The sequence below is a fragment of the Heliconius melpomene genome, chromosome 17 (genome assembly GCF_056956725.1).
Source record: "Heliconius melpomene rosina isolate 202511_hmr_F chromosome 17, ASM5695672v1, whole genome shotgun sequence".
Lineage (NCBI taxonomy): Eukaryota > Metazoa > Arthropoda > Insecta > Lepidoptera > Nymphalidae > Heliconius > Heliconius melpomene.
In genome coordinates, this window is record NC_140405.1 from 13001997 (window position 1) to 13015827 (window position 13831).

Below are 13831 nucleotides of genomic sequence, written 5' to 3' on the forward strand. Positions count from 1 at the left end.
CAAGAAAACCTACATAAAATTGAGCACGACTTTTTTTGCAATTTGTGTCGATTCTACATTAGCCGGAGGAACTTCGTTCCTACCTGGTGTCCCACGACACCACATTATATATATTTTTTTTAATTAACAAGATGTTTATAACCACATGGTTTGCTAATAGCAATACAATAATTGGACGACACGACCTCGAATATGACCTTCCTATTACTTAGGTTAAGCGAACAGTGACTGGTATATTTCTTGACAATTTTATTTTACAAAGAACAAAGAAACGTTTGCTTGATAAAAAAATGTGAAAGGATTAATCTTTTATGATATACTACCTTCTTCTTGTAATAGCAAAAAATATATAAAACACATTTTAGAATTCTTAGGAAATAATGCATAAATTTGCAAAGTAATCATAAGTTGGCATTAAATAAAATTCTCTTTCGTTACAAGATGGACGTCTAGTTAAGAAAGCAATTAAAAACAAATCAAATCACCTTCACGCTATATCCCGCCAACTGCAGGATAGGCAGAGGAGGTATAATTCAATTCAATAGTAAAATAATAATTTAATTTAAGGAAAACAGAATCTGCCAATTGGCAACACTTAGGTTTTTCCAACACTACATCATTATAAGAAGATACGTGAGTTTTGAGCATTGTTGTGTTATCGTAAAACAGTTCTAGTCAATAAAACTATGAAATAACAATTATAATAATAATATAAATGTAAAAAAAACATTTATTTATAATGTTTTTCATACTTTTCGTCTTAGGTAAGTCTTTTTTATTTCTTATCAGTTTTAAGTTTATGTTTTTTTTTCTATATAACTTTTTGATAAGTACCTAATAATAATGTTGACGTTGACGTTTGCTGTTTTTGGTAATTAAAAAAAAGTGGATTCAAATACCAACTTGCAATCCTCCAGAATTCGGCGTAAAATTGGGAACAGAAGTGTATTAATGGGAACGGAGTTGCTTAACACTAAGTTCTCAAGTTTCCTGCCTACCCTTCTATTTGCGAAATATAGCATGAGGCCAGTGGAGATGTGAGAATCAATCATTTTAAAAATATGTATTATGTAAATTTTCCTCTAAAGTAAGATTTGAATATACACCTATCCTGAGGTCGTTCACCATTTAACTGCGCCTATATCAGTATGTCTAATTTGAACTTTGTCTTAATAAACAGTCGTCTTTTCCTTTTATATATTTATATATTGTAATATAATATATTGTAAACGAGCGATTAACTTTATCATTGTAGTTATGTCTGTTAAATGTATAAAATTTATACATACTTAATCAACACTAACATTTTCATATCCTCGCTCCGATTACAAGTCAAAGCGCGGCGTTGAGTTCCGCCATTCAACACACAATGTCAAAACTCGGCGGAAAATAATGAACGGAGTGTCTTAACACTAGGTTCTCTCTATTTACCCGTCTATCCTCCCCATTTAGAGTCCTAGAAAGTTAATTTATGGAAGTCAAATTAAAAAATAATTCAAATACATCATTTCCAGTAGTAGAAATAAAACTCACAATTTATTTTATATACATATAATAGATTTTTCTTGATTTCCTTTCAATTTTATTGATTATTTAAACAATTAAAAACCAATCATCAGCTATTTCTATTACGCAATTAATAAATAGCTCCTAATAAACGGGATTTTCCCGTGAAAAAGCAGGATACAATGTAAATCGGTCTTTATAAAATAATAACTATTTATTATCCATTAATGACGCACGTACGTCGGTCTTTAATGGCGATAGTCGTGGCTTCGATTTCCAAGTGGGGTCAAATGAATTGTTTTCATTTCCTTACTTAGATATCAAAGCGGTGCGTTGGGTGCGTGAACCAAAAAAGACACATATTTTTCTCTCTAAAATTTGACTCGAATCTTGAGAGCAAAGTATCTTCAAACTAGGTTCTCGCTGCCTACCTTCCTTGCCTGCCTGTGGGAACTGAAGCTATGCTGCTGTTTTCTATTTATTTCTCTAAGACTAAAAAGAAATCTTTTTCAGTGGGTGTTTCACCATTATTTTCCTCATCTATTACTGTAAGAAGACCTAACGATTATTGCTCGTGAGTATTTTTTTGTTAAACGTTGTCATAGAACAGTGACTGTAATTGCAATAGGTGTCAGTTTAATCCCCATTTATGGGAATTATAGTTATATTTAAAATTATTTTCATTCGTAAGCTGTAAGCAATGGTTGTGGGTTCGAGTCCCACTCTTTCAGAAATATTTAATATTTCTATTTCTTCGCTCTGTGACGAGACAAAGCGCGGTGAAGAGTTCCATTATTCAACACCTGTCTTAATGGGAACGGATTGTCCTAGCACTAGTTTCCCAGGTCGCCTCTGCCTACTGTTGTATATGAGAGATACAGGGTAAAGCTACAAAAAATCCTCTTCTTGGTACACCGAAACAGCCAGGCGTACATAAAGGTACCAGATTATCATGTTTGGAAAGCCTACTTTGATATTTACGGAAGATGCGTAAAGCTCAAAGTTATTTTTGAAATAGTATGTAGTAAACCAGAGTACTATTTGGCTTTTTTTTACTGAATAGAAGAAAAAAAACTTATAATATAGTGATTCCTCTTATATAATATTCTTGGTTTTGTTAAATTTGTACCTAATTTGTTATATAATAGACAGGTATTAAATTCCGCATAAATTTCCAATATTTCAGTCACGATGACTTCACTTGCATGGATGGTGGTTGCGTTAGATTTGACAAAATCTGTGATGGCATAAGAGATTGCCTTGATGGCTCAGATGAAGCTATTTGTTCAGGAGTGTAAGTATTTAAATGAAATAATCAATAATTTTAAAGTGTCATTCACACTCTAAAGTAATACATTTATTTTAGAAGACGTTAAAATTTGAACATTGTGGAACTCGAACCCGTGCCTCTTGTTCGACGTGCAAACGCTGTTACGTTAATAACAGATTATTTTAAAAAAATCCCAAGAGTAATTCCTCTATCATTCGTAGTTTTAAACGAAACTAATGGGTTTTTAAATGAAACTAATGGATAATCCAAAATAATGTAATGTCCATAATCGAAATCGAAACTTTATCTTTAAAAATTTTATTTTATTTACGATTATCCGTATCCAGAACTAATAATATATATTACACCTATAACACCAGCAAAATACCTATTGGTTGTCCTTACCTTCAACAAAAACTAGCTTACCTTGTTTGATTTACTAAAAAAGCTTTTTCCTTTCCTACCAATAACTAACACTATAAGAATTTTAAAAATATTAACTAAAATCTATTTGATAAGATAAAAAAAAAAATTTTTTTTTTTTTATAAAGCTAGTAAAAACGTAAACATATGAAGTTTGGATATGTAAAAAACCATCCAGCCACAATATATCTATATATGCTTGAAAACCATTACCCTCTTTCTAACGCAGTCGAGTATAAATTAATTTATTTTAATTTCAGTTCATACGACGATTCTTGGATGAACAACAGAGTGAAACGTCAGTCCACCTGCCTGTAAGTGTGCTTTTATACTATTACTAGCGGCCCGCCCGCGGCTTCGCCTGCGTGAACTACTTTATTATTAATTTCTGTCTCCATGAGTACCTACGTCCTATAAGTGACTCCTGGCATTTGTAGTAACGAAGTTTTATACAAACTTTCAACCCCAAAAACAACCCTTTAGAAGTCGAATATTGCAAATTCCCGTCTTAGCGAGCACCTATGTCCTATAAGTAACTCCTATGCAAAATTTCATATTCGTATGACATAGTGACCTTTCGATTTTATTTATTTTTAAAAGCTTTTATTTGTATATATAGGTTTAATAATCATTGAAAGGGTTTTAGTTATCTCCTAAATTATTTTGTCATCTACGAGTATCTTGGTAAAGGAAAAATTTTTAAGTTTTTAAATTTTTCGACGTTGAGTTCCACTCAACTCGGCTCTCTAAGCTCGGCTATTGGACGGTGCATGGGGAACGGAGTGTTTTAACACTAAGTTTTCTCTGCCTGTGGGATATAGCAGAAGCAAAAAAAAATACTGAGCTTAATATTGAACTTATATACTTAATTTTAAATTAAAAATAATTAAATACATTTTACAGGTTTTTTTTCAATTTATTCTACTTATAAATCTTTTTTTATCGAATTCATGTAAAATTATAAATTCTTAAAGACATATGCCATATTTTATTGTGTTTTTTTTTTACAATATAATAACTATATCTCATTTTTCAATTCGGCACACATAAAAGTGTACAAAATTACTTTATTTGTTTTCAATTGTAATGTGAAAATTGATTTGATTTTCACACTACTATGTTATTTATATTTTTTAGCTTCAAGTTGTAACCCGCACATAGCAGGTTACGTAGAGGACATCTGGGACCTCGTGTTAAGATACTTTTTTTCCATTAAGACACTTTTAGTCTAAAATTTTCAAAGAATTCTGGAGAATTAAATATTTCATTTCCTCGAAGGGAATCGAACTCACAACCTGTCGCGTTTACAAGCTTGTACACCTGCGCCACAACTGGCCTCATGTTATTTATATAATTAAAGATCAACCATTTATTACCACATTTAAAAAACCTAATTTCCACGCTATATGTGTATACATTTATAGCAGGATATGCAGAGGGAATCTAGTGTCAAGGCACTTCGTTCCCCATTTTCTGTCGAATTCTGTAGGCATTGCGTGTTGAGTGGCAGAACTCAACGCCGCGCTTTACCTCGACAACAGAGCGAAGAAATGGCAATATAAACGTAAATAAATATTTCACTTCTTCGTGTGGGCATTGAACCCACAACTATGTCATAAAGGGATATGCTGATCCCAGACAAGTGGACTTTAGAACAGGCTGTTTTATACAAAGATGATACAGTGCTCATTGCATCATCACAATACCAGTGTAGTCATTTAAATTCGTTCAGGACATTTTGCGTGAAAGTGAAACAAATATCCATTTTCACAAACTTTCACATTTATAATATTAGTACAATGAAAACTAATGATGTAAATAATATTTCAGAAAAAATCAATGGCAATGCAGGGACGGCACGTGTATAGGTTTCGATGGTAAATGCGATGGTGTCGTCGACTGTCCCGACGGAAGCGACGAGACACATCCTCTATGTCGGAAAATACAGTGAGTGTTATTTAAAGTTTCTCTTTCTTTCTCTAGCTCTGTATCTGTTTCTCCTCTACGTCAGAGTGGGGAAGCCTAAGTTCCCCACATACTGTCTCAATTTTTTTCAATGTAATAAATAGAGAAATTTTAATAATATATATATTATTAAAATTTATATATATATATATATATATATATATATATATATATATATTATTAAAATTTATATATATATATATATATATATATATATATATATATATATATAATAGTTCTCTCGATCGAGAATCGAACCCACAACCATTTTTTCTTTTCATAGGCTGAAAGGAAATATAATACAAAAATCCCATAGATATACATTCAAATTTCATTAAATTTAAAAATTTGTGACTAAGGAATTCAAACGTAACATATTTGTATAATTTTATAATTAAAATAGCAGCTTAATAATGTTTTCTTTAAATACCCGCTGTTTCCCACATTCACCAGGATAGGCAGAGGGAACCTAGTGTTACTTAGTGTTACCCCCACGTCCCGCCCTTTGCCATATTCGAGACATTGCGTGTTGAGTGGTGGAACGTAAAGCCACACTCTGTTTGGTAATCATTGGAAATGACAATAGTTCACTCCCTCTAGTGGGAATCGAACTCACAACTATTGCGTTAACAGTCACAACGGCTTCAATAATAAGCATGTTAATTTTAACAGGTGTCAGAGCAATTGGTTCCGTTGTACGTATGGTGCTTGTGTTGACGGCACAGCACCATGCAACGGTATACAGGAGTGCGCAGACAATTCTGATGAATTACTGCCTAGATGCAGGAATGAAACTGATGAAGTACGGTAAGAGATATTTTTTCTGAGTTTTTCCCTAAATTAGTATAAGTATAGTAGGTACTTTAGGAAATAATATGTTTAATCTTAATAAGTAACGGGGTACTTATGCTCCTTCTTTCCGATATTATTTAAAATTGTTATATCAGTATTACAAAACTTATTGAATTTTTTGTGGATCGAAATGTACTTTGAATCTAGAATTTCTTTGCTACTTTTTTAATCTTTTTATATAACAGAAAATTTTGTCACTATTCTTACAGCGGTCAATTTAGATGTCAGAACGGACAAACAATACCCGCGTCACAACATTGTGACGGCGCTGTGGACTGTTCTGACGGGTCTGACGAGACTATACGCGCATGTGCCGCGCGGACATGTCCGTCATACGTGTTCCAATGTGCGTACGGCGCGTGCGTCGATCAGGGATCCGATTGTGATGGGGTAAGTGATGTTGTGTCAGTTAGGGTTGTACATAATGTAATAGGGTATCGATGATCTATGAATATAAAAGTCTCATCTGTTTATGAAACTATCTGGAGATAAGAGTGAAGTTGAAATAAAGAAAATGTCAATTGGAGAATTATTTATATATGATAATAAACGTGCACATATCAAAATTTATTAAGTTAAATTTATGAGTGGTTGACCCTCGACAACGCTATATCGACGATGCTGGATCTAAGGCAGAGGGAGTGTATGTGCAGGTTGATATCAGTTTTTAGCACTCCGTTCTATCTGGCTACCACGTTGGGGATAAATGAAGCTACAAAAAATATACACATAAGAACCTCTTCGCCTGAAGTTGAAACAAGGATATCTCTGCCAATCATGCTATGCGGTAAAACATGAAAGGATATATATAAAATGTGTATATCCTTTATGAAAAATGTAAAGTGATTTAGGAACTACAAAATATATTGCTCTTTATGCCATTTTGGTGGGTTTGTCTCAAGATAGTTAAGATGCTAACCTCAATAATATACAAGATGTTAAAGAATGATAAAAATTATATAATCGTATTTTGGTGGTTAAGTAAATAACATGATATAATATTTTTTTATATTACAGAAACAAGACTGTGCCGACAATTCTGACGAATCTGACGAACTCTGCAACAGAATATCGCCGGTAACAACGAAACCTGTCGTCACTCCGAGGTAACTTCAAATTAGAATCAAAAATTCGTATAATTTTGTCAATTTTATTCAAACGATTCGATTTGATATGACATTAATTACCAAGTTAATCTAATCTAAATCAAATTAAATTCAATATTGAAAATATAGTTATGTACATTGTACATATTAAAGTCAAATATGTGTAAATAGGAAAAACCCAAAGATTTTGTTGATTTTTATATATGTATGTAATTACATATTTTTCTAATTAGAAATGAAATGAAATTATGTTTATTTTATGTTATTTTTTATTATTAAAAGAAAAGTTATTTCTTTCAGACCGTTACCACAAGGTGGTAAATGTGTGTTACCACCATACCCTAAACACGGTGCATATGTTGTTGTTGGAAACCCAAACACGAAACCAGGTCAAACGTATCCCAGTGTGTTTATTAACGTAACCTGCAATCCTGGCTTCGGTGTGGAGAATCATAGAGATTCATTGTACTGCTTTGACGGAATTTGGTCTGAGGAAATGCCTAAATGTGTTCGTGAGTATTTGTTTTATTATTATTTGCTTAAGAACAACTTTAGGTTCCCTCTACCAAACTACAATACCACATACATATTTGATTTACACATATGTTTAAACCCATTCAAAAAATTTTATATATATATATTTTCATTAATTTTATGTTATGTTATTAATATTATTGTCATTATGTTTACTTAATTTTCTTTTTAGGCTTCTGCCGTCTATACCCAAATCCAAGTGTAGAATACCGATGTCTTATATCAGGTACTAATGGAGTGGAAGGTTCTAGAGAATGTGGATCCCTTGAAGCCGCTGGTACAGTGGTTAGACCTGAATGTCGAGCTCCTAACTATTATTCCGGAATTTTACCATTCATGCATTGTATCGACGGAAACTGGGACTATATCGCCGTGTGCAAACCAGGTGGGAACATAACAATAAAAATTAATGATTCCGTCGTTATCTATGTCACAAATTATGATAAAAATACCAACATTGAAATAAATGCAGGTAAACAGAATGTTAGTATTGAAGGGAACGGTTTGAATGTTAATATAATAAATGTGGGTAACGCAACTGATATAAATAGTGTACCAAATAATTCAAAAAGTAACGGTAGCGGAATGTTCCCATATAACCCTAACGGTAACGTAACGAATGATGATACTGGTAACAGTAACGCTTCTACTAATCAAGATAATTCAATTTATGATATAGATGAAGGAGATTGGCGAATCGGTCAGGCAGTAGTCACACGACCAAATTATTTAAATTATAGAACTGATAATACTATACATAAACATACGGACAACCCAGTTATATATTTTAAGAATTAAATGGTTTCATAAATGTTATTTAAACTTGTATGTAGAAAAAAAATAGTATTGTTTTTTTAAATAAAAGTTCATAAAAAATATTGTTATTAATATTTTCATAAAAGTAAATAAGTCTACTCTTGAAAAAAGATTTCACATTCATATGACGGTCATTTATGCTATGTCTTGATGATATAAAGGGAAATAAAAGATACGTTACCGTTACCTATTTATATCATTTATAATGTATTTATTCAGCGTTACCAAATGTATAGTAAAACGTTCCTAAGTTAATAACTCTCTGTAATGTTATATTCATAAAAGTAATTCTTAGTTATATATTTTAATAAATAAAACATATTTATTCTTAATTTCTGTCTAGGATAGTAAAGTAATATATAATACAATAATTTGATGACAAAAAGCGTCTTAGTTATACTCGTTCTTCTATAATGTAATTAAGTACTTAAGAAACCATTATTTATTTAAAATATTTTAGATATTTCTAACAGTACGTACTCAGAAACACCACGTAGCATTTAATTGAGATTAATCTTCTATTTAATGGGGTCTGTTTACGAGTCATGTGGAAGTGATCGCTTGTAATCTATCTATATATATAAAAGGACTTGTCCTCACTGACTGAGGTAAGACGCACGCACAGCCGTAACCGCTGTGCGTAGAAACGTGACATTTGGACAGATGTTTACTTTCGTAACCTGGACATCCACTAAGAAGGGATTTTGAAAAATTTCAACCCTAAAGGGGTGAAATAGGGGTTCAAAGTTTGTATGGAAAAAAATTTTAATCGGCACCGATTTTTATAAAATTTGAAATTTAGATTTTTAAAAGTATTTAATTGAACACGTATTTCATCGTTTTCTAGAATTCTCCCCCTAAGGGTGCAAATAAGGGGTTGAAAGTTTGTATAGAATTTTTTTTAAATCGCCACCAATTTTTATAAAATTTGAAATTTAGACTCTTAAAAATATTTCATTGAACACATGTTTCGTGGTTTATTAGAATTCACCCCTAATTACGCAAGCGAAGCTGCGCGCGTCCGCTAGTTTATTATAAAATATATATTTTACTAATATATAAGTATTTATTTTGTGATATTTTGGGGATTTATTTTACGAAACTGTTTTAATTTATTAAAAAGGTAAGCTTTCTTGTTTGGTTAACTTTGTTGCTCAATTGTATACTGACCAAAGACCTGGTTCTAAAACAGCACAGGTTTTAGGTCATAGCTTCAATTTCTATCCAGGATTTTTTATTTTGTGTGAGCATTTAAGTACTACTTAATATTTAAGTTTATTATGCAATAGTGAGGTAGCCTAGTATGAAATGTCCAAAGAAATTATATTTATGTAATTTTTATATGACTGTTTATAATTATTGTACCTAATAAATAATGTAATGTTAGAAGGATGAAGTGTTTCTTTTCAATAAATTTATCCAATCCGATAAAATTAGTAGTTTGTTTTCTACCTTCATCCTCCATCCTACTAACATTACCTGTCCAGTAATTTACTTTATTAAAAAAAATAATTAAATTAAATCAGTTTCACGCTATATCCCGCATACAGCAGGGTCGCTGTTCCGCGTCATTTATGCCACATTTCTCAAGGCATTGCGTGTTGAGTGGAGGAATTAAACGCCGGGCTTCTTGCCTTGGTGCTAGAGAGAAAAAAAATTAAATATTAAGGAATAATAATTCATTTCCTCGAGTGGGGATCGAACTCACAGCCGTCGCGTTACAGTCACTTCCTTATGCCGCTGCGTCACAACAGCCTATAATTTACTTTGTTAACGTTAACTGATTTTAAAATGAAAAAAAAAATCACATTATCGAAGTGCTACGATGCCACAGAGAGACATCAACGTCGTGTTAAGTAAAAAAATAAAATATGATCTTCATATACTAGACAGGGAGTTTCTCTGTAATTTTAGTTACATTATGTCATTAACAAAAAAAAATATTTAGAATATTAAACAAAATATACCTACATATAAAAAAATATATATTTATGTTTCTTATTATAAATTACTTGATACAGTTGCTGTTCTGATATAATGAAAATTAGGTATAGAATATTATTTTACAATATTTTACCCATGGCCACGTCCGCTCGGTCAAATGAAAAGGTCACTTCGAATGCAGGTAGTAGGTACAGGTGCAGTGGGTTACATCGAATAATCGATTAACGTGATGTAATGTCTAATACAAAAATATTTTTTATAATTTTTTAAAGTTATAAATAATATTTTTGTTTTTATGTAATTCTACAATTCCACGTATAAAAATATATAAACGTAACGGGATTTGTATAAGAATTCCGACCTAGCTCGATGATAACGTATGGCTTAGACGGTTCTCTCTCGGTCATCTCTTGGACGGTTTCCATAGAAATTAAAATCCAAAGAATTCAAATCTCTACGTTATGTTCTACGTTCGTCTCTTTTTTTAATAAGTTTAAAAAGATTTTCAAACAAAGAAACTCTTTAGGCTTATATTATCGTACATTTCTTAAAAAATGAGATTAGAACACATAATACACACAAAAATTACAATTATAAAAAAAATAACAACAAAAAATATATTTTTAAGCATAATCCAATAATTTCAGAAATTTTTAGTTACTACTTACTTATATTCTATTTGCAACATACGTATATTAATCGTTTAAAAAAACATATATTGTTAAAAAATGTAGAATAATATGGATATAGCAATATAGGAACTTTTGGCTTAATGATCAGAATTCAGAACGCTTAGACGTTCCTCTAGTGGCGCGATAGTACGAAATAACAATTTAATATATATATTTTTTTTAACAGAATGCGGTACAATAACACCGGAGGGTATACAACTAGTGATAGGCGGTAAGACTGCGAAACGCGGGGAATTACCGTGGCACGCGGGGATTTACTCGAAGAGCACGACGCCGTACATGCAAATATGCGGGGGTTCCATTATTAGTACTACTATTATAATATCAGGTAAGTAAATAACTTGTAGATGTTCCATACAAATAATACTAAGTACTCGTACTCAATACTTTTTGTAATAGTTTCTTTCATAGAAAGGCGGCGTTAAGTGTCGCCATATAATAAGGAAGATTCACATCTGTATTAAGAATTAAATTTGAGTAGTATTTTATAAAAATATTTTTTTTGCAGCTGCTCATTGTTTTTGGAGTGACGTCACAAAATTGCAGCCTGCTTCCAACTACGCGGTGGCTGCGGGAAAACTTTACCGTCCTTGGAATAATCCTCGCGATTCTGATGCCCAGAAATCTGATGTAAATACGATTTAAAATCGCACCCTAAATAAATGAAGCCTAGCTTAAGAATTGGAAAAGAAAGTAGCTTCGCACTGTATATCAGGGTGGGCTGAGGGAACCTAACACATTTGGTGTCGGTACAAAGTTAAATATATGATATATTATGATCCCTAACTTAACATCCAATTTTATTTCATAGGTAGCGGAAATAAAAATTCCATCAAGATTTCAGGGCTCCGCAGCAAACTTCCAAGATGATATAGCCCTAGTTGTGGTGGTTACACCATTCACTTATCAAGTGTACATACGTCCCGTCTGTATCGACTTCGATGTTATTTTTAATAGGCAGCAGTTACATGATGGGAATATGGGAAAGGTAAGATAATTAATAAAAAAATATCTAAAAATAAAACCAACAAATAGAAAAGAACTGATAATATTTTGGCTGGTAATATACAGGCATCATTCTATAAATATATAAAATGTATTAGGCTTAAGGTAATTATACGTGACCTATAAAAGAACCTTTTTTTGTTTACCTTTTATCTCGTGGCTTCGTGAATAGGGTCCCTCGGTCTAGAATTTAATAAACTATCAATTTACAACAGGTAGCCGGTTGGGGTTTAACAGAGAAAAATGGTGTCGCATCCCAAGTACTGAAAGTAGTAGATCTTCCCTATGTCAAGATAGAAGATTGCATCGCCACCTCTCCGCCGGGCTTCAGAGAGTACATCACTAGTGACAAAATATGCGCTGGATATACTAATGGTAAGTGGAGAGAAAAAAATGTATAAACTCAAATTTAAAGTATCAATTGCGAATTTGAAGTTTTTATATACTTTTATATTGTGCATTTAAGGCGTAAAAATATAAGTTTCAATGGAAAATTCGATTGCTTCAAAATATCATATACCTAGGCTCAATTTATGTAAAGATTTTTATAATTTAGCTATTATATAACAACAAGTTTAAGCAGGCGAAGCCTAATTAGATCAATAGTAGGTATATAATATTTATTCAGTTTTATAAATATTTTTCCTTATTTGTTCCAGGCACAACACTCTGCCAAGGCGACAGTGGCGGTGGACTCGCCTTCGCAGCCCAGGAGAGAGGCACCCAGCGTTACTACCTTCGAGGAATCGTATCGACTGCCCCTCGAAATGATGACTTGTGTAATGCTAACACTTTAACTACATTTACTCAAATTGCCAATCATGACCATTTTATTAAGGAATTTTTGTAGATAATGAAAATTAGATTAAAGTTAAGAACAAAATGTGAAATTAATTAAAATATAACTCAAAAGTTTGTAGGATTATAAGCGATTGTGATTTTTTTTTATTTTGGATAGGGTCTATTTAGATATTATAGTAATACAAAGAAATGACGTCACAACTTAGTTATATTAATTTACTAAATAAGATTTAGTAAAAAAATACATAGAAAATAAATCAAAAAAAGGTATATTTTAAATATTCTTTACACGTACTTTATATTCTTAATAATTTAATAAATATCATTTAATTGACTCTAAAATTTATATACATATTTTGAATATCAATTTAGATAAAAATAAAAGAACGTAACAACAATATTATAATGAAAAACATTTTTTAAGCAATCTTGTCAAAATTAAATGAAATTAATTTATTCAAACAATAAAATCTGTTTATTTCATATACTGCACAAAACTAAAGGAACGTATATAGGTAAGGAACGTATAAGGTCATTTCTTTTTATAGAATCTATATCTCGAATTTTTATGAAAAAACATAACGCTTAAATCTTTACACTGAGCTCAAACCTATTGTGATTATAGTTTTTTTTTACTATTTTTTTAATAAATGTTCAATATGTTATGTTATTTTTTATTTTTACGTTTCCTGCATAATCCTGTAGGCAGAGATAATCTATTAAGACACATCGTTCCAATTGAGCCGCTTTCGTTCCGACTCCAGTTTCTGCTGAATTCTCGCAGCATTGCGTGTTGATTGACCAGAATGAGTTACCAGAGCGTAAAAGGAAAATATGAAATATAGCATTCCCCGACTTGGAATCGAACCCACAAACGTCGCACTGACGGTCGCTAAAATGTCTTGACTTTTGTACCC

The 13831-nt window shown here is 31.8% G+C and overlaps 1 protein-coding gene across 1 annotated transcript; it reads left to right on the plus strand.

The window, feature by feature from the left end:
• Nucleotides 1–603: 603 nt before the first annotated feature.
• On the plus strand, nt 604–13579 carry LOC146530386 (modular serine protease-like). Its single transcript, XM_085200612.1, has 15 exons — nt 604–764; nt 2020–2080; nt 2693–2800; nt 3460–3513; nt 5030–5146; nt 5837–5971; nt 6226–6406; nt 7034–7122; nt 7423–7634; nt 7829–8041; nt 11275–11436; nt 11617–11738; nt 11920–12096; nt 12329–12488; nt 12773–13579. Exons 1-15 carry the CDS (start codon nt 740–742, stop codon nt 12961–12963), a joined length of 2007 nt encoding a protein of 668 aa, XP_085056738.1. The 5' UTR covers nt 604–739; the 3' UTR covers nt 12964–13579.
• The last annotated feature ends 252 nt before the right edge of the window (nt 13580–13831 follow it).